This window comes from Emydura macquarii, unplaced genomic scaffold, assembly GCF_026122565.2.
Source record: "Emydura macquarii macquarii isolate MOO-44397 ecotype Brisbane River unplaced genomic scaffold, CSIRO-AGI_Emac_v2 contig_2897, whole genome shotgun sequence".
Classification (NCBI taxonomy): domain Eukaryota; kingdom Metazoa; phylum Chordata; order Testudines; family Chelidae; genus Emydura; species Emydura macquarii.
This window is the reverse complement of record NW_027133034.1, coordinates 53819796-53840270: the sequence shown is the minus strand read 5'-3', so window position 1 is coordinate 53840270 and position 20475 is coordinate 53819796. Positions and strand designations below refer to the sequence as shown.

General features: G+C 37.9%; 1 protein-coding gene across 2 annotated transcripts in view; it reads left to right on the top strand.

The window, feature by feature from the left end:
• The window catches only part of NLN (neurolysin), a 70554-nt gene that overhangs the window by 25609 nt on the left and 24470 nt on the right, over positions 1 to 20475 (top strand). The window contains exons 2-5 of one of the 2 annotated variants that reach the window (XM_067568856.1): positions 5459 to 5715; positions 8621 to 8769; positions 16442 to 16546; positions 18011 to 18113. In XM_067568856.1, the coding sequence (XP_067424957.1) occupies positions 5459 to 5715; positions 8621 to 8769; positions 16442 to 16546; positions 18011 to 18113 (614 nt within the window). Of the gene's footprint in view, positions 1 to 5458; positions 5716 to 8620; positions 8770 to 16438; positions 16547 to 18010; positions 18114 to 20475 lie in introns of both variants that reach the window. The other variant, XM_067568855.1, reaches the window with a different exon arrangement.

The window sequence follows — 20475 nt, the reverse complement described above, 5'->3', positions numbered from 1 at the left end:
AAAGCAATGAGCTCCATCCTGAGATGTTAATTTCACATGCTGGTCTGTAGTTTAGTTGTCAGCTCTTACATTTGTGCGTATTGCTTGGTTTTTCTTCACTTCTGTTTCATTTATTTGGAAAATGCCTCAATGTAGAGAGAAGTATTTCTCTGCGACTTTAAGAAGGCATAATTTGCACTCTTCCTAATATTCTTTGCATGGATTTTCCAGAGCCTTGAGACTGTTAAGAAGATGCACCTCCAGCTCCTTGAAGTCTGTATCTGGACTTTTAGTCACAGTGTGCAGGTGACTCTAGTTGCCGTAGCAGGGCCCAGAAAGAAAGGTGGTCCTTGAGATTACAATATCCTATCCTTTAATGGATTTGCATATTAGTTTACAATCTTGAAATAGATCCACTAGTGTTGAAATGGGGAGCCAATGTAGATTGCAGAGAACCAGTATACTATACTTTTTTGCTTGTCATTTTCAGGATGGGCCTCTGTGTTCTTATCTAGACTCATATAGAAAGAGTTTCAGTATCTAGCCTAGAAGTGACGTATGTCTCAACCTTTGATCTGAGTTATCAAAGAGAAATAAACAAAATAATCTTGCCAGCCAGAGATGGAAGAAGGACTGTTGCTAACTGAGTGTTCATGGTCAATAATGACTACAGTAGGATCCTAAAGCTGATCCACTATCTTGATTATCAGTGGACATGTATTCAATGGAGGGAAAGCTGGTGGTGATAAGCTGCCCCTAGATTTTCTCTTCTGAGTCTCATCACTTTGGTCTTTCCTACATTCATCTTGAGCCAGCTCTTCTTTATTTATGTGTCAGAGTCAGCAAGTCTCTAACATATTTGCATTATTACAACTCTGATTGTCTACATTGCTATCTGCTGGTAGAGGAAAAATAAACCTCTTGTCTGAGTTGTATAGAAGGACTTGAAGAAACCATGTTAACTAGGAAAAAATAGTCTTTCATCATTACATTTGGGTAAAAATGATGGTTTTTTATATCTGTACAAAATAATTAGCTTAGTCTAGTTATAGAAAACTCATTTTACAGAGCAGTAGAAACTGTCAGCTACAAAGGTGTAAGATTAAAATGCAAGTCCTGCACCCAGGTCCTTTTTAAACTACTTGCATTGTCACCATTTTTCATTTAGGCTGCATATTCGCTACATTATTATGCCAAATTTTATGAGTATTTATATATGTTTTGATACTCCCTAAATAACTCTTAACACAGTTGCAGTGATTGCTATTAAATAATCAAGATTTACCATGTAATGGTATCTGTTAGTACATGTCACTTTTTAATCGTGACCAGCTTACACGTTCCCATTCTTAACTTTTCTTTAGTTATGCCTGGGTATTAGTTTGTGCAATTAACATATCAATATGTACTATCTTCCTTCATACCATAATTTATTTTACTTCACTAGCAGAAGTGTAGGCTGGTGGCATGGTCCAGCCCCCGGCGGCACAACCCTTCCTCAGGCCCGGGCTCCGAGGAAGGCCACAGCACCTTTGCTGAGGGGAATAAGCGCCTCATTTATGAGTCTGCAGCCCCGGCCCCTAGGTGGGGTGGGCTGTTCCAGCAATCTATAGCCCCCTGGTCCTCACGTAGGGCAGGGCAGGCAAGCAGTCTATGGCTCCCGGCCCTCAGGAAGGGCAGGGCAGGCAAGTTTGGGGTCCTCGGGCCAGCAGTGTAGAGGACATCAAGCACTCCCGGGGTGGTTAGGAAAGGGGGGAGGAGACGCAGGCCCACCTGACTCCACTGCGTCCCAGCCCAGGGCCCTACCAGTGGCAAAGGTGTTTGCCACTGAGTCAGTGGGGCTCCAGCCACAACACGCTGACAGGAGTTTCGCCCCTGACTCAGCCACTTGTTAGTTGGTTGTCCCTGGGCCTCTTCCTCCCAGCCAATCCCTGGGTACCTGCAGCCATGTAGTTCCCTCCAGGTTGCCGGGGGAGGTGATGAGCGGGCTTCCAGCGAGTCCCTCACCATCGACCAGTGGCAGGTCTGGAAATTCCTCTGGGTCATCTGCAGAAGGTAGCTCCTCCAAATCACAGGGCCCAGGAGTTCCTCCGGTCCACAAGGTTCAGGCCATGCCAGTGGGTCCTCCGCATCAGGTAGCTCTTCCAAGTCAGGGCTGACCTCCGGTGGTTTCTCCCACCCAGAGGGCTCAGGTAGCTGTTCCCAGCTACTAAGGTCCGGGGGCCCCCTCCAGTTGCTCGGGCCTGGCAATTCGGGCAGGCTTGGGAGGCTCCGGTTGTCAGGGCGGCTGCGCCAAACAGCCGTAGGGCCTGGGTCAGGCCTAGGCCCCAGCCTCTAGGAAGGCACATCTGCCTCCAGCAGCAGCTTGCCCCTTTCTGAGCTGCTGGGCCTGCCTTTTATATTTCCTCCGCTGGCCCTGGCTCCTCCCCCCTCCTTCCAGGTGACTGAGCCTGCAGGGCCTGGCTCTGTCCAGCAGGGGCAGAGCGATCCTTCCTCGGGCCCAAGCTCCGAGGAAGGCCACAGCGCCTTGCTACAAGGAGTTTAAAAAATATATTAATTACAAAGTTGTGCTATAGAACAGTCATCTTAGTAAACTCAAAGGTTTTAAATCTCCTAGTTGCTTTATAATCCAATTACCAGAAGATATGGGTTAGTCCTACCAAGTTAGTCTTCAGTATCTACCAAATCTTGTTTCTCAAGGGCTAACTGACTTTAAATTGCTCTCCGTTGTTATTTCTTTCACCTACTAATGCTCAATTTGTGATTGTGTGCACAGGATCAACATTGTGGGTTTCTCTTTTGGCTCTTTTTTGTTCTGGTTAATCTGTATCTCTTTGTTTGATCTGGTCACAATTTGTCCATATGCAGTGTTGCTGTAACTGTTTTACAGAATATTAGAGACCAGGTGGATGCGATAATATTTTTTATTAGACCAGCTTCTGTTGAAAGGCAAGCTTTCAGATTTACACAGAGCTCTCTTTCTTTTTTTTTCTTCTTCAGAAAAGCTCTGTGCAAGCTCGAAAGTTTGCTTCTCTCACTCACAGAAGTTGGTCCAATAAAAGATATTACCTCATCCACCTTGTCGCTACAATTTGTCTGGTCCATCTAAATCTTTCACTCCCAGAATCAGCTTCTCCTCAAACTTTAGCTCTGATTCTCTGCTCCAAAATACAATTTTTATCAAATCCTTGTCTCTAGTTCTTCCATACTTATGGCTTAGTGCTTGCTGTACTATGCATACTTTCTTGTCACTATCCATTAGATATAAATGTTTAGGTTTGTGCAAAATATATGTCCATATTTACCTATCTATTTAAAGATAGATGTTAATTAACTCTGGGTTAAAGTTGGACATGAGGATTCTGAGTTTTCCTATTAATACACTGCTGTGAATTTTCAGAGTACCACTGTAAAGAATCCTGCTGAGTATAATCAGATCTGTGTTCACAAAACAGCACCTCTCCCATGGAGCTGGAAGCAGCTGCATAATTCAACTGATGAGACTCACTCAGCTCCTAGTTAGTTTCACTCATCTACTTCTGATACAGCTGGGGATATATGCAGATGTGATTATCCACTGCCTGGAGGTGCTCTGGGTGAAGAAAAGAATTGAGCAGCTAAAGGAAAGCAAGAGAGATAAACAAAAGGAGAGCAGGCTTGTGTTGAAAATAACAGAAAAACAGGGGAAGAAGAGAGAAGAGACCAAAAAAACCCAAACAAACCCCCAAACCCACCACATGCAACAGGGACTCCCCTCCCCCAAAAAAAGACTATGATGACTCCTCTACTGACACCATCCTTTGAGGGAGACAGCATCTTCCATTTCTCTAGGAGTCTCCCATTACACCTTTCCCAGCCAAATGGGTAGCGATACTGATGGTCTGCAAAAGGAGCTACTCCAGTTCTCTTCAGCTACAGCAGGGGTTCCTAAACTTTTTGCTGGTTCCACCCCATTTTAATGAATTATTTCCTCTCAGGACCCCAGACAGCATGGAGGACGCAACTCCATCTGCTGATTGTGCCACCCCATTTGGGGTTGCAAGCCACACTTGGGCGACTGCAGAACTCAAAGGGCTTTGATGTGTGTGGGGAAAATGGGATGCGTGCTGAACAATATTGATAAGCGAGTGAGTAGATTCAAAAAAGGATGGAGCATGGACAAAAACAGCAAGGAGAAGGAAAGAGATGCACAGAAACCCAAAGGAAAGAGAGAACATGGACGAAATTCTGGGAGTATGGCAATGATGATAATTTGCTCTTATGTCACACTTGCAAGCAGTTGATCTCAAAATGCTTAACAAAGGAGGTCAGTGTCATTAACCCAATTTTAAAGATATGGAAACTGAGACACAGGTTAAGTGATTGTCCCAAGGTCACCCAACTGGCCACTTGCAGAGCTGGGAATAGAACCCAGGTCTCCTGAGTCCCAGTTCAGTGGGCTGTCAAGTAGGTCATAAATGTGTGAAATGCAATGAAAGGAAAAAAAGACATATTCCTGCGGGTGATTGGGAGTAGAGGAAGATCAATAACTGAATTTTAGGGATGACATTTTATTTCTTTCTATATTTTGGTGACTAAAAATTTCAGGGGAGGTGGTTTTTTCTAAATTTCTTTTGAAATTGCCCCTTCTTCCATTTTGCTGAATCATGGCTGCGTGCATTGTTGTAATTGTTAGTGAAAAGGTATTTTTTGATCCAAGCACTGTAGGAAATCCTTTGTAAACTTTTCTGCCTAACCAAGCCTGTAATATAGTTGACTAAATTAATCAGAGTTATTAACTGAACTCAGTGGTTGTTTATAAATATGGGAAACCTTCATACCTTTTCCAGTAACAGAGCAAAACAGTAGGAAATAGTCATATGAGATTAGCAACAGTTAGAAGAGTAAATTTTGAAGCAGGAGGCTATGAGGTAATTTGTTCTCATGGCCTGAAGCACAGCAGACATTCAATGTAAGTATAAAACTATCTATTCTAATTTATACTTCCAAATTAAATGTTTTTTGCCATTTGTTGTTATTGCGTGTAACTATTAGTCTTCATAACTTAGATTTCACTGCATGTTCTCTTTTCCTTGTCTCAAAATACAGAACACTATTGTCTGTTTCCATGGAGTTTCAGTAACTGATGTTTTGAATAACAACTCAATCTTCTTCTAAGGAAAAACTATTTTGTCTATTTTTGGTGAACCAAAAGGTTTTATTTCTGTTTCTGCATACATATTAGATGGCACTAGGTCGACCTAGCAGAGGGGAAAAAAAGGACAGACATCTGAATTATTTTAAAATACAGAATTATTTAATAAACAGTACAACTGTTTAGGGTCCTGCAGAGGAAAGGATAGACCTAAAAAGGAAAATGTTCGTGTTTCTAAATATACTGTTTAATACAAAAAAGTAATGTTCTTTTAAAAATAATTCACAATACACTTTTTGTTTCAATTAGATTGTTAATCTCCAAAATTCATTTTTAAAATTTCAGAGTTGGTGGTCCAAGGCTTTTCCTGAGAATGACATTAGGAACAGAAATTACTACCCATCTCAAGGCCTCTTCATGCGCAGCATCAGACAGAAACTTTTTGAAATGGGACCTGTCACCAGATCAAATCAGAACCAGAACAGATGAGCTGATCATGAAAACAAAGCAAGTGTATGACAATGTTGGAATGCTTGATTTTGAAAAAGTAACATATGAGAACACTATGCAGGCTTTGGCCAATATAGAAGTGGAGTATACAGGTGAGTATGTGGACTCTAATACCTTCCTTCTCTGAAATCATCCTACCCACACAAAAGAGAGTTCTGGAAGCAATTCAGCAAAAGCAGTTACCACCTGTGAGTCTGATCTGTGCCCTTCTTAGCTAGAGAAAGTAGAGATATCGGAAGGGATATTCATTTATTGACCTCTCCACAGCATTTGTTATAGTCAGCCATGAAATTCCTCTGCCCTGTCTTTGAGACGTGATAAGGGTTAGCAAGTCTATGCTGATATTGCTTCACTCATTTCTCTCTGACTGCATCCAGAGAGTCATGATGGACATATGTTCCTCCACTTTCAAAGTCCTTGCCTGTGAAGTCTCAGAGGGACCTGTCCTGTCTCCAGTCTTTTCAATAACTGTATAGAACCACTTGGGTGCGCTGTACAGCAGCATGGACTAAAATATCTGCAGTACACATATGACACACAGCTTTACAATTACTTTCACTTCAGATATAAACAATACTTTCCTTCAGCCATTCCAGGGCCTGTGTGAGACCAGTATCTGAAGTCAAATCAGGTGAGGGGGTGATGTGGGTTGGACTAGCTGACCTCCTGAGGTCCCTTCCAGCCCTAATATTCCATGATTCTATGTTAGTGGGGGAAGGGAAGCATTTCAGAGATCTCATCACCTTCTAACATCCTCCTCCAGTGAGGGCATCTGCTTTCTGTTAAGTCTGCAGCCTTTCTGTTCTCTTAGACTCTTCACAGCTTCTGTGCACCAAATAACCATAACCATGGTTATTATACGCTTTTCCAATTACAGCTGGCAAGAAGACTGGTGATCTCGATCCAAACAGCCTCCTGTCAGATTTAGATTTAGCCAGAGTGATGATCAGTGATCATGCATTCATGACTTCCAGCCTGAATTATTGTAGCTTTCTGTATGTAGGACTAAAACTACAATCCTTAAGTTAAAAATAAAAACAAAAAAATAAATAAAAAGCTACTGTTGGTTCAGCAACACAGCAGCAGCAATCTGCCCAGCTGCAGAGGCCATGAAAAGTACATATCACTCCAGTGCTCTTCTCTCTTCTGTGGGTCCTATCAGAATACTAATTCAGATTTAACCTTTGAGGTCCAACCTTCAAAGCTCTACACAGGCCTGCTTGCACTTTTCTGAGGCATCACCTCATGGGATGTGACGATGTCCCACAACAGCAGCATTCCATTAGAACCTTGGAACTGTCAGTCTTGAACATTACACTTACATGTGCAGGGGGGAGAGCTTTCCCAGTAACTGGCCCATGAACCTGGAATCATTCTCAGAAAAGACCCAGATGACCACACACCTCAGCAGCTTCAGAACAAAATGTAAAATGAATTTGAACCATCCTACCATAACACCAGAAAAGCAAACAAAGTTCAGTCCCTACAGATTGGAGGAAAGAGCAAACCACATTCGTATGTACATCCTATAATTTTGAGAGAGAGACAAGATACCACAGTGTTGAGTTGTGTATAGAATTTTAGTTTTTTACAAAGCTTTTTTGGTTCACTTTAAAATCTGTAAACAAGTAACCTCTACATCTATAGAACCTTTATCTGATCATAATATAAACAGTCTTCAAGGGCAAAAAGCTTTTGTTACACTTTTGTGTAAAATATTTGAACAAAACGTAACATACAGGATGTTTGCACTTTTTTTGAAGAGAAAACTATAATTAGGTTTAATCAAATCCTAATCAATTAATCCAGTTAGTCTTTTCAACTACTTTTTTGGTATAAGAGTACAAGGGCATGACAGCACTGCTGAGAATTTAGTTTATTTTTCATTTCCATTCAAAATTGTGTTACTCAGCTAGTGATCTCTAATAGTCCACAATAATCACACACCATCTTCCTCAGTTTTTGTATTGCTTGCTTTGATTAATAATAGAAGGACTTGGTCATATCTAAGAATACAATTCTGTCATGAAGATCACAATTTTCGGAACCTCCAGAACTACTACTGGGGCAGGGCTGGAGCAGCTGTCAGCCCCGGGGCAGGAAACAGTGGCCGTCCAACAGCTGGTCGGCAGCCAGCCCTGGCCTGCCAGACCAGTGGGCCCTGGCCTGTCACAGCAGCAGCCAGGGTCAGCCCCCCTGGAGCTGGAGTAGCAGCAATCAGTCCCTGCCACAGGAGCAGCAGTGGGACTGGAGCAGCTGCAAGCCCCGACAGCTCTGTTTTACTGCCCTCCCCCAGGGTATTTTTAGTAAAAGTCAGGGACAGATCACGGGCTTCTGTGAATTTTTGCTTATTGCCCACGACCTGTCCCTGACTTTTACTAAATCTTTTTTTTACAGAATTTTACAGAATCTTAACCTTACTCATATCTGTATTCTCTCCTCCCAATTTTTGGATAATTTTAGGGAGAATTGTAAAGATTCAAAACTTGCTACTTCCAATATTCTAGAGGAAGAATCTGATAATTGATTTTTAAAATGTCTACCTTCTATATGTTTAAAAGATTCATCTAATTTTAAAACATAAAATTACTCTAGTACTTTGAATATATCTATATTAAGCCATTACTAACTCAAAATTGACTTTGTGAAACTATTAAAGTGGGGACGTTTGCCAAGGCAGTTAGACTTTGATAATGGATGGTACCAGTGAAATATGCATTTGTTCTAATTGTAATTGCTGCTATGTGTATAATTGTATTAATTCTTTACATAATCTATAATCAATTCATTAGCTATAAATCTTAATCAGTCATTGCTTCAGGTATGTGTTTATATCAATTTGATTCTGAAAGCTTGTATAAAAACTAAAAAGAACAAACATTCACTAAAATAGCTTGTCTGTACCTAGAAAGTTCCTCATCCTGAAAAATATTAACATGGACTGACCGCATTGTAAGCACTCAGTTCATTTTTTAAAATTTATTTTTATTGTAACAGTGGAAAGAAGCATGTTAGATTTTCCACAGCATGTCTCCTCCAACAAAGATGTGCGCTCAGCAAGCACAGAAGCTGACAAAAGGCTTTCTTGTTTTGATGTGGAGATGAGCATGAGAGAAGATGTGTTTCAGAGGATGGTTTATTTACAGGTAAATTACAATGAAAATTACTAAAAATAATCTGTAGAGGAATATGTAAAATGCCACAGGTGAAACATTTTTTGAATAAATCAATATGGGCTGTGCTTTTCAATATCGCTATCACTTCATTAATCTCAGTTACTGTTAAATCCACTATCAACTCAATACAGCGGTATTGTATGTGTTACATCAGGGACCTCATTTAAATTCTCTTGCTTCAGAAACCTAAGGACTTTGCTTAAAGAAAACCTCTTTAAGTTAGAAACCTGGGAAAAACCTTGCACCTCCTCACTTCAGTATTGCTGGTATGCCAGATACGCTTGTGCACACACACATTCATTGGAGTTAGGAATGGCTTCTTTTTGTGTTGTTGTTGTTCCCTCATTCTCTAACTGTCTGATTTTCATTCTTCAGTTCTTTAACAAAACCAGTTTATTTTAAGTATTTTTGAATCTTTTGGTTTTGTTTTTTAAAGTTATTTTAGAAGTCAATAATGCTGATGCAAATAAAATACTCTGGATTTACTATTGGGCTATTAGTCTCTTTTAAAGTGTTTTCATAGTATGCCTCATCCTTCAAGTGAGCACCTTCATAAATTTTACAGTTTAATTAAGTGTATATTATTAATTTTGTAATTCAAACTGAACAAATAATAATTAAAATTTACTGTTAATGGAATGTAATGGCCTCATTTTTCTTACTCAAATGTATGTAGTAGTATTTGCTTATCATTCTCCAGGTAGTTAATTTTAAAATATTTAAGCAAATAATTTTAACATTTTCATCTGTCCCTGCTCCATATGTGAATCTTGTGCCTATTAAGTCATTGTGCTTACTGTTGTTCCACATAACTGATAAAACACACTGGAACCACTGCCTGCTGGAATCATTTCTGAGCTGTACCTTTCAGTGCTGTAATACTTTCTTTTTGTAATACTGCCTGGAAATCTTGATAATATTTGCAGTAACATATGAACACAGTATTTGGTAATTCCGCCATCATCTTTTATTTCCATGCTTTCCAAGCATGTTTTCCCCTACTTGCTTTCCTTTATTTGGTTATTTCCACATTGTTTATGTGAGAACATCCTGATATTTTACAGCTCCATTCTAAAATATTTTGCTCATTTTTTGTGTGTTGGCATGTAGTGTTTCATGTTATATTTCAGGTTTTTACATATCTGATACTATGAATTAAATAAGTCTGATATGTGTTTACTGTTTAATGTGATTTTATGTTATTTACCTTATGTGTACATTATGGGCTCTATTGTAATATAAATAATTCTTCAAATTTACAGGCATTTCTAGCAGTCACTTGTGAAAACTAAATATAAGTATCTACAATAATTACCGTTGAACAACAGGATTCTTTTCTATTCGTCTTGCTATTCTTACTATTTCATTTTCCTTTGTGACGATATTCGTCATTTACATCTATTTCAGAATACTATAGTGTTTCTAATTTTTTTTGTTAAGCCTTTAAATTAGTTTGATTTTTTCCCCTTTATTTAAATAATATAACAATATGCAGATATTTATTAATCAACTATTTAACACTGATCTGAGACCTGGGCTAAGATCTCAGCTCTGAACACTCCTAAAATTCACAATGTCTGGGAAAAGAACACTTCTATGGAGGATGTGAGGCTGTGTAATTTGCTTCCACCAAGACCATGCTGAGTCTTGCCGCTTCTAGATTATGATGCAAGACTCCTCTGTTCACTCAGATTGTTTCCTCAATTACACCTGGCGCCTGATTTTTTGAGTAGAGTTTCTAACAGAAGACTGATTTAAAACCATTGAAACCATGGTAGCCATTTTAATAAGACAGCCTCTTTTATTTCAATGTAGTATTTCTATCAAATTAGGAATTTTCAGGGCTAAATCATGGATACTTAATTTAAACATCATGAGCCTGCTTAGGGCCAAGTTAACAGTACACTGGAACCAGGGCCACTTGGACTCTCATATTATTTATTATGGTAGTATCCCATCAAAAGCTGGATGTTTAATCTTAACATCTAGAATCTCTTATATCTCTCTGACCCCAGGCACATATTTACTCCCTTATCCAGGCCTGAGTTTGCTAAAGTTATTTACCATGTTTGTTACTTCCTAAATTACTTTTTTATTTTCAAAAAATATTGGAGGAGGAGCATGTATGAGGGTTTTTTTATATCTAATCAAATCAAAAAGCTTTTTCAAAATATTAAGGAAAAAATTCCATCCTAGGCTTATGTTGTAGAGCATATTCCAGATCTCCTTCTATAGGAAATTTTTACTCCAGTGATCTGAACCCTTGAATATAGGTGTTTATAATAGATTTTGAATATTAATGTGTGAGATGAAGCACTAATATTAAGCCTACCATTCCTAACACACTGGCTAGCAGGGGCATGCATAAGAATGTAACCAAACCTCCCCACCCACACATCCTTAGAAAACAGTCTGCTTTAAACAGTTGCTATTACCCTAGTTTCCAATATTCCACATATTCTCCTTTTCTCAGTTCTCCTTAAAGACTTGTTCACACAATACGTGGAATATTATGGTGGTTGAAATATTAAATAACAATTATATTATGTAAATATCAGCAAAGTGATGTATAAAAATGAATATCCTTAATCCTGAAAAACTCAGAAAATTCATGTAGGGTAAAGTACTCAAATTTGTTGTAAAAATTGTGCATCAGAGAAACATTGAGTGAGGTGAAATATCATTAATAATTAGAAGTTCAAAATTCACACCATAACACATTAAGTCCATGATTGCTCTAAACTCTTACACCATTGCTTATCTTTAAACACATGAATAGTTCACTTGAGATAAATAATCCCATTCATGTTCGTAAAGTTAGGCATGTGCATAAATGTTTGCAGAATGGGGCGTTAGACATCTTCAATGCAGCCGTAGTGATATTTCTGTTTAAAAGTGTGTTTTAAGAAGTGATTGATAGGGTGAAAGAAAAAATAGGGTTAAGAAAAAATCCCACATGGGGCCTAACAAATTCAACATGATATTTTATAACTTTTGTCCTTAATTTTAATTGTAGTAAGAGAACTGTGTCCCTATACACATTGGAATACTCCTGTTTTTCTACTCGTCAACTTCCGTTTCTATATCTAACAGAAGAATTAGCATTAGGCTTTAAAATCACACAATAAAAAATGCTAATGAGGGTCTTCTGCATTTGTCACTTTCATACCTGTCCAATTATGCTTCTCACATCATAAGGAAGTTAGCCCTGAAAAAAAAAACTTGTAACTGTGGTGTGTTCCCCATAGAGGGGAAAAAAAACCCAAAATTCTAAAAATAATTAAGAATCAAAATCTAATATTTTTATGTCTCAAAATAACATGAAAGCAGGTCTGAGAGATTTCTGGAGGTAATGCCCATAGTACATTATTTTGTGAAGCTGAAAAATTGTGAGGATCATAAGATGTTTCTGGAGAAGAATGGATTCTTTTTGGTGCCCTTTCTTTTTCTTTCCTCCATGCTTCCTTTCACAGACCCCCTAATTTTTTCTTTGTTTTGTTTATTTCTTTTAAAAGGCTTTCTTGCAACAATATTTAGGGGGCTGCATTGTTTAGAATTTTTATTAGCATTAAAAGTGTTCCATTTAGTATTAAAAGCCAACGATTAAATTTTGTTTCATTTGCCATCCAATAGTTACTACAATATTAACATTCTATCCAGTTTGGGTTAATACACTTAGAATAGCTTTTTTTAAAAGGGCAATCCCAATTTTGGTGAATGAAGCCCCAGGCAATGGCTTTTTCTTTCTTCACAATAAATGTTTGATAAATAGGAGAGGTTCTCATGTAGCCAAAGACCCTGGTTCTCGTATTTATAGCTATACTACACCATGTCCTTTATTTTATTTCTAGTAGCTCATGAAATCTGCCTACATTTGGGGATCTGTACAAGTATATATGCACTGTTTGTTATGGTTGTGCTTTAGCATCAGTTGAAGCCATTTTCACTGATGTTTGTAAAATCAAGTCATCTCTGTGTAACAATATTTACCAAGAGCAAAGTGGGGAGTTTGTGGGTTATAAGGAGTGGGCTAGTAATTTTTCTATTATTTCATTATTCTTGGGAAGTATTCCTTAAGTCTTACCCCATGCAGTTATTGCATAATGAGAGATAAAAGTGTATGAATTGACCTTTAGGGAATGTGGTGGAAGTATGCACCAATGTTTTTAATTCCCCCTCCTGTCAGCAGAAGGCTGCTATCATCACCTGCTCTCCAGGAAGCTTCTTATTCTTCTACATTAAAATAGAGAAACAAAGTGCTGGGAATGCAAATAAAATTATGGTCACAGTGAAGGGCATACCATATAACCAAACTGTTCATAGATCCTTGGCTCTCGCTACAGTAACCTACAGTAGTCGTGATCAACCTCTAATGAGCCTAGAGAGCCTTAAAGGGTTAAAATAAGACACTTCTAAAAAGAGAGTATTAAAAAGTAAAAGTTGCATTAGTGATCTAAATGGATTATCTTCAGTGAATTAAACTGAGTTAAATCTGCCTAATGTCTTAGAAATCTAGGTTCATTACAAACTGAAATAGTTCTTCAGATTATTTTTTTTTAAATCCTCATAATGTTGGTCCAGGCAGAAGCATAACTCGCAGTAATTCCATTAATGTTTAACAGATCCACTATAACATAATATACTAAATCTGAGGTGGACTGTGCCTCCAAGCTTTTCTGTTTTACCCCATAGATGGGTAGGAGTAAGGACTGGTGGCAGGAATCTTCTCTTTTTTTGTTTTTAGAAAAGTGAAATTAAAACAGAGCGATGCATAAAGGGAATCCCAGCACATATGACAAGTGGAAGGAGAAAAGATATGTCTTCATTCATAGTGGCAAATTTGGCGCTGCAGGATCGATTCTCTGGGATCAGCTGAACGGAAGTGGAGACCCTCTCAATCAATCCAGAAGTTGACTGAATAAATCCACCCCCAGAAAAGGGTAGCATTGCGTCGATGGGAGGGCATTTCAGTACAGTGTAGTGGGGATGCGATGCTAATCAGAATTTAGTAGGTCAACGGAAGATATGCAAGCTACTCTATCTAGCTTGAGTATCTCCCTTCGACTGCTGCCGACTGGTAAGTGTAGACCAGGCCAAACACTGAATGCTAAAGAACAGGATGACAGTAGTGACCATGGTTGTGAGAAACCTGTGTCCAATAGGGAATGAAATGTGGGCTTAGATATTTGAGTCCTGGAGAGGAGGGTACCAGTAAATGCATGGTTTTGGAAATGGTTACAAATATCAGTACAGCAGTCTGAGCTGTAATGTCATGAACTTCCCTTTAAAGCTTGTCACAAGCAGGATCAAGGCCCTGGATCATGTCCTCCTCCCCCAATCCTTACCAAATCACCCAGGGAAAGGAAGCAGTCTTTCTTTGTTCCAGCTTCCTGAATATGGTTTTAAGAGAGCAGATCACATACCTTCTGGATCCTTATTCAATAATTCAGATATTGTTCAGTGATTAACAGTCTCATTGATCTTGTGTGAGAGAAAAGGGTATCAGTTGATAGGGAGCCTCTTCTATGGTTCAAAATATAGTGGATGCTTTCATGTTGCTATGTTTAAATGGGTTAAACACAACATTCTTTTAGGCAGAATTTTGACCATTTTCATTCCACTGAAGTACTAGAAGTGTTGCAGGAGGTTTGACCTGGTTTGGACCTTTAAGCCTGTTGGCTAGTAAAATCAAGCAGGGATTACTGGTTGAGATTATAATTAGCCCCTAGGGAATGGCAGGGCAATAGCTTTAATCAAACAGAGGAGTTATGAAGCTATCTTTTGACATTAGCTGTATCATCAGTTTATTGTGTCTCTACATTTCCATTTTTAGGGAAGATTGAGGCATGGTAAATTTGTCATCTGGCATCCTCAGATTTTCTAATTCTTTCCTGTCAGGTTGGCTTTCAACTTGGGTAAGGTATAGAGACTGCATCAGACCTGTTTGTTGATAATCCAGCCAAGAACAAAGGTTAGGTGGCTATACTGATTCTGTTAGATGTTCAACCTTTGGTGTAACTGATCACTAGGTTTTGTCAAACTACTTACAGATTCCAAGGCCAGAAGGGACACTGTGATCATCTAGTCTGACCTCCTGTATAGCACAGGCCATAGAACTTCCCCAAATCAATTCCTAGAGCATTATTTTTAGAAAGAGAGCCAATCTTGATTTTAAAATTATTAATGATGGAGCACCCAACACAACCCTTGGTAAATTATTACAATGGTTAATTATGCTCACTGTTAGAAAAATGTATACCTTATTTCCAGAATGATTTTGTCTAGCTTCAACTTCCAGCCATTTGATCATATTAACCCTTTCTCTGCTAAATTATTACATATTTGTTCCCCATGTAGATACTTGCAGACTGTAGTCACTTGTGATAGGAGTTAGACATTATTGCTCTTGAGTCATCACAACGATCATAAAAGGTGATTTTGGTTTCAAGGATTTCTGTTGTGGAGTCCTGCAGGATTCTAATTTGTCACTCTTCCTGCTCAGCATGCCCATGAGGCTGCCAGGAGAGACAGTGTGATGATTTGATCTGCAGTCATTAGTGTCCGAATGGCATGCAGCTCTGTGATTCTTGCATCACACTCAGATAGTACTCTCTTTGCTTTACTAATGTCTGGTTGAGAGTTAATTGGATGAGAGTAAGTTGTCTGAAGCTTAGTTTAGACAAGTCAGAGCTCATAATGCTCATGCTCTGAAGGTACTTTCAGATGGAACTCTGGCCAAATGAGCCATTTTTAGTCTGTATAGGTATATTTTATATCTTTTTTGTTTTTGTTTTTTGAGGAATGTTAATTTTATGTAGAAAAGAACTAAACTTTAATTAGATCATTCTTAGCATTATTTAACATTTAGGACACAGCATTATTAAATGAATGAAAGTAAAATTTTATAGGTTGGTCAATTTGTGAGGGACTAACTTGCATAGGAATCGCCATACCAGATCAGGCCAGTGGTCTGTCAGGTCCAACATATTGTCTCTTTCAGAGGTCAGTTGCTTCAGCAGAAGAAGATGCAAGAACTACCATAATGGAATAACCAGTCTTGGAGATTGTTTCTTTGTTCCATCAGTTAGTGGTTGTTTTATGCTCTGAAAGATGAGGGGTTTATATGCCTTATATATTTTATCCTATCTAATGTAATTGTGAACATTTTCATTAATCCATATGCATATCTAATCATTTTTTTAATTCTTGTAAGTCCTGAGACTCAGTGGTATCTGTGGCAAAGGTTAAAAATACGTTGTATTAAAAGCTATTTCTACTGAGATAACTCGAGTACAGTGTACTGTAAACAAAAGGAAATGTTCACTAGTCTGGTGTGTAAATACATTACTTCTGGTTAAGAATATACAAAGACTATTCTTCTGCTCTTGCAGAGCCAGTTAGGCAGACTTTTGATTCTAATGCTCGGTAAAAGAAAGTCTTCATCTACTTTAATTGGTGGTGCATCATAAAAACACTATAGCATCATATAACTGTTTAAAAAGCCCTGCACAATTGATATTGGTGGCATTTCTGTGCTGCAGCACTATGAAAGTAATGAACAGATCTGCTCTGACCTATGTAACACTTTAAGTTTCTAATGCTGTATCGTGAAATAAATGTTTATTATCATATATTTCAGCAGACATGTGATCTTGGACATCTAAAGCCTGAAGTTAAGAGATACTTAGAGAAGTCAGTTAAAATGGGAAAAAGGAATGGACTCCATCTTCCCAAAGAAGTACAGAATGTGTGTATGGGTTTCCTATATTTATAATATGAAGAAAGTATAATTTTACTGCTATGAAGAATTTCCTACGTGTATATTTGTGCTTATGTGCTCAGGTCTCAGTTAAGTGTTGCTTAGGGCCACCCTTACACTCCTAGAGAAAGTAATGATGATTTGTAGAAAACAAAGATTTTAAAATAAGCCCAATATTTTTTAAAGTAAAGTAATGATTTTGAATTCCTGAGTAACGAGCTGGAGCCAGTTTAAAAGGAGCCTGATTATCAGAAAGTGAAAAGCACCCCCTAAAAGTCAGGCCCCTTTAGGACCTCCAAAATTGGGCCCCCCAAAATTGATGAGCTCCGTGTAAGCTCGAAAGCTTGTCTATTTCACCAACAGAAGTTGGTCCAATAAAAGATACTACCTTACCTACCTTGTATCACTATTTAACACAGGCTTGTGAATCTGAAGTGGCCCTCTGCCTTTCACTGATAATTGTTCCTAATGCAAATCCTTTAGCTGACAGAATCCTAAATCTCTATTATACCTGTTTACATTATGTTAAGGTTCCTGATGCTTCTGGAAGATCATTAGAAAGTATATGTAAGGAGACTGTTGGTAACTCAGACTTAAGTAAAATCTTGACTAATGTTAAAATCTCACCAGCAACAGAAATAAATGAATCACAATGTGTACAAACTATATGTAAATTAACTTCGTAGTAAAAAGCAAGTACACTCCAGAAGTCAGCCCGATAGATCAAAATATTTTGCTCATGGATATCCAATTTCTAGTATTTAAGAAAAGATTTTGGAATGCTGTTCTCTTTCATAGATATTATTTTCCTTCTGCCAGGTATTTAACGGTCCCAACCTAATCTAGATGTTCTTTAATGTTTCAATTGCTTGTTGACACACTTTTGTTGTCTCTATTTCTGCTCCTTTTGGAGCTATGTTATTTTTATTTTTAGGTCAGCAATTCCCATTGAAATACAATAAAAAATTGTATTTAAAATTAAATTTAGATATTTTAAATGAGAGAGAGAGAAGTGGGGGGAAACTAAGTGTTAATACATAAAACTATTTAAGAGCATTATTTACCTCAGTGGTTCTCAGCCTGTGGTCCTTGGACCCCCTGTGGTTCCACAGAATGTGTAAAAGGGCTCTGCAAAGGACTTAGACTAAAAACTGACTGAATAGCTATATATACAGACAATAGATTTCCAAAGGAGTCCATACTTCCATTCAAAATTTCCAAAAGGGTTCGCACCTCCATTTCAAAATTTTTAGGGGTCCGCAAATTAAAAAAGGCTGAGAACCACTGATTTACATGACCAATCCATTGTGAGTTAAGAAAATATACTTCTAATCTAACATATAAATTTGGGTGAAAGAAAATCTTAGAGAAAGTTAAATTATTTTTACATGTAGGGCAGCAGTGGTTACAATTTTGTATTTTGATGGTCAGTTCAATTTATATTCAATATAGGAAATAAAAACAATGAAGAAAAAATTGAGTGAACTGTGTATAGACTTCAACAAAAACCTCAATGAGGAAAACACATTTCTTACGTTTTCTAAGGATGAACTTCGTGAGTACTGTATTTCTCTTTCTTTAAAACTGCAGTTACATTTCAGGAATCCTTTTTGTGGGGTTCTTAGATAAGGTTAAATTGCCATATCCAGGAAATGAAACTGTAACACTGTTACAGCCTTTATTGGATTTCTATCCTTCTCCAAATCCAATTCCGGATTGCCTTTGTGTAATTAAAAATTCTTCATGGACTTGCTCCCACTGATCTCTCAGGCCTCCCATTACTTATTGCCCTGTCAGCCCACTCCACTCTTCCCATCTTTGCCTTTCTCTACCCTCTCCCTTCATTTTGCCACCATTGAGCATCACACTCCATTTGTGGTGTTCCATCTATCTGAAACACTTTTCTGCCCTTCAGTATGTTAAGTTACTTCCCTGATTTAAATATTACTTTAAAGCCTTCATTTTCGGTTTACCATATGATTCACTGTCTCCATAAAGGATTTGGTGATCCCAGTTTTGGAGGTTACTCTGTGAAATGTATTTTATGAGTTGAATAAAATTAGAGCTTTTTAAAATTATAATCTGTTTTAAAATAGGATTGTCCTGTTTAAATATATTTCTGCTACTTACAAGTGAGGTGTTCATAATTTAATTTTTTTCTGAGTTGATTTTAAAAAAGGCATTAGCAATTAACTGAAACATTTAGGGCTGTATTTTGTAAAGTTTTTAACCTGAGATCTGGGGAAAAGTTGACAGGTGCAGAGGAACGGTTTGGCAGAGATATTCCTTAAGAGCAGATTTATTACAGGGGGTACTCTACATCTTAGTTAAAAAAAAAGAGGATGGAAACTGATAAACTACAGGTAGGAACTGAAGAGAAAACAGTCAAATGAAAAGGAGTCCCATTCAATTACTTCACATGAAGGCAGTCAACTAAATATTGACAAATTTTATAAGTGCTTGTGTGCAAGTGCAAGAAGTCTAAATACTAAGATGGGTGAACTTGAATGCTTGTTATTAAACAAGGATATTAATGTAATAGCATCACAGAAACTTGGTGGAACAATGATAATCAGTGGGACATGGTAATACCAGGGTATAAAATATATATGAATAACAGAGTAGGTCTTTGCATTGAGGAAAGTGGCATTATATGGGAGAGAAAGCATAGAGTCACATGAAGTAAAAATCATAAATGAATCAAATTATCCATAGAATCTCTATGGATAGAAATTCTGTGCTTGAATAACAAGAGTATAGCAATAGGAATATATTACCAACTACCTCATCAGGATGAAGAAGGTGATTGTGAAATGGTCCCGGAAATTAGAGAGGCTACAAAAACAGAAAACTAATATTAATGAGGGATTTCAACTATCCCCATATTGACTGGGTACATGTCATGTCAAGATGGGATGCAGAGATAAAATTTCTAGGCAACATTAATGACTGTTTCTTGGAGCAGCTTGTCCTGGAACCCCTGAGTGGTGAGGCAATTTTTGATTTAATCCTAAATGGAACAAAGGAAGTGGTCCAAGAGTTAAATATTGCTTAACCACTCGGTAATATTGACACTAATGCAATTAAATTTAATATCCTTGTCAGGGGGAGAAACACCCCAAAGTAGCATTTAACTTCAAAAAGAGGAACTACGTAAGAATGAGGAAACTACTTAAATGGAAATTGAAAGGAACAGTAATAAGAGTGAAATACCAACAAGCTGCATAGAAACTATTTAAAAACAACATAATGAAGGGTCAAAATAAATGTATAACTTAAAAAAAAAAAAAAGGGGGGGGGGGTAAAAACCAGTAAGAGGACAGAAAAATGCCACTGTGGCTAAACAGCAGAATGTAAAAGGCAGTTAAAAGCATCCTTTAAAAATTGAAAGTCAGATTGTACTGAGGAAAATATAAAGGAGCATAATCTCTGGCAAGTCAAGTACAAAAGTTTAACAGCAAAACTTTTTTTAAGTACATCAGAAGCAAGAAGCCCTCCAAACAGTGACTGCGGCCACTGGACGATCAAGGTGCTAATGGGGCACCCAAGGAGGACAAAGCTGTTGCAGAGAAGCTAAATGAATTCTTTTCATTGGTCTTCACTGCAGGGGATGTGAGGGAGATTCCCCCACATGAGCCATTCTTTTGCCGTAACAAATCTGAGGAATGGTTCCAGATTGAGGTGTCAGTAGAGGAGGTTTTGGAACAAATTGATAATTTAAACAGTAATAAGTCACCAGGACCAGATGGTATTCACCTAAAAGTTCTGAAGGAACTCAGATACGAAATTGCTGAACTATTAACTGTTGTATGTAACCTATCACTTAAATCAGTCTCTGTACGAGATGAATGGAGGATGGTTAATGTAATGCTTTTTTTAAAGGTTCCAGAGACAATCCTGGCAATTACAGGCTGGTG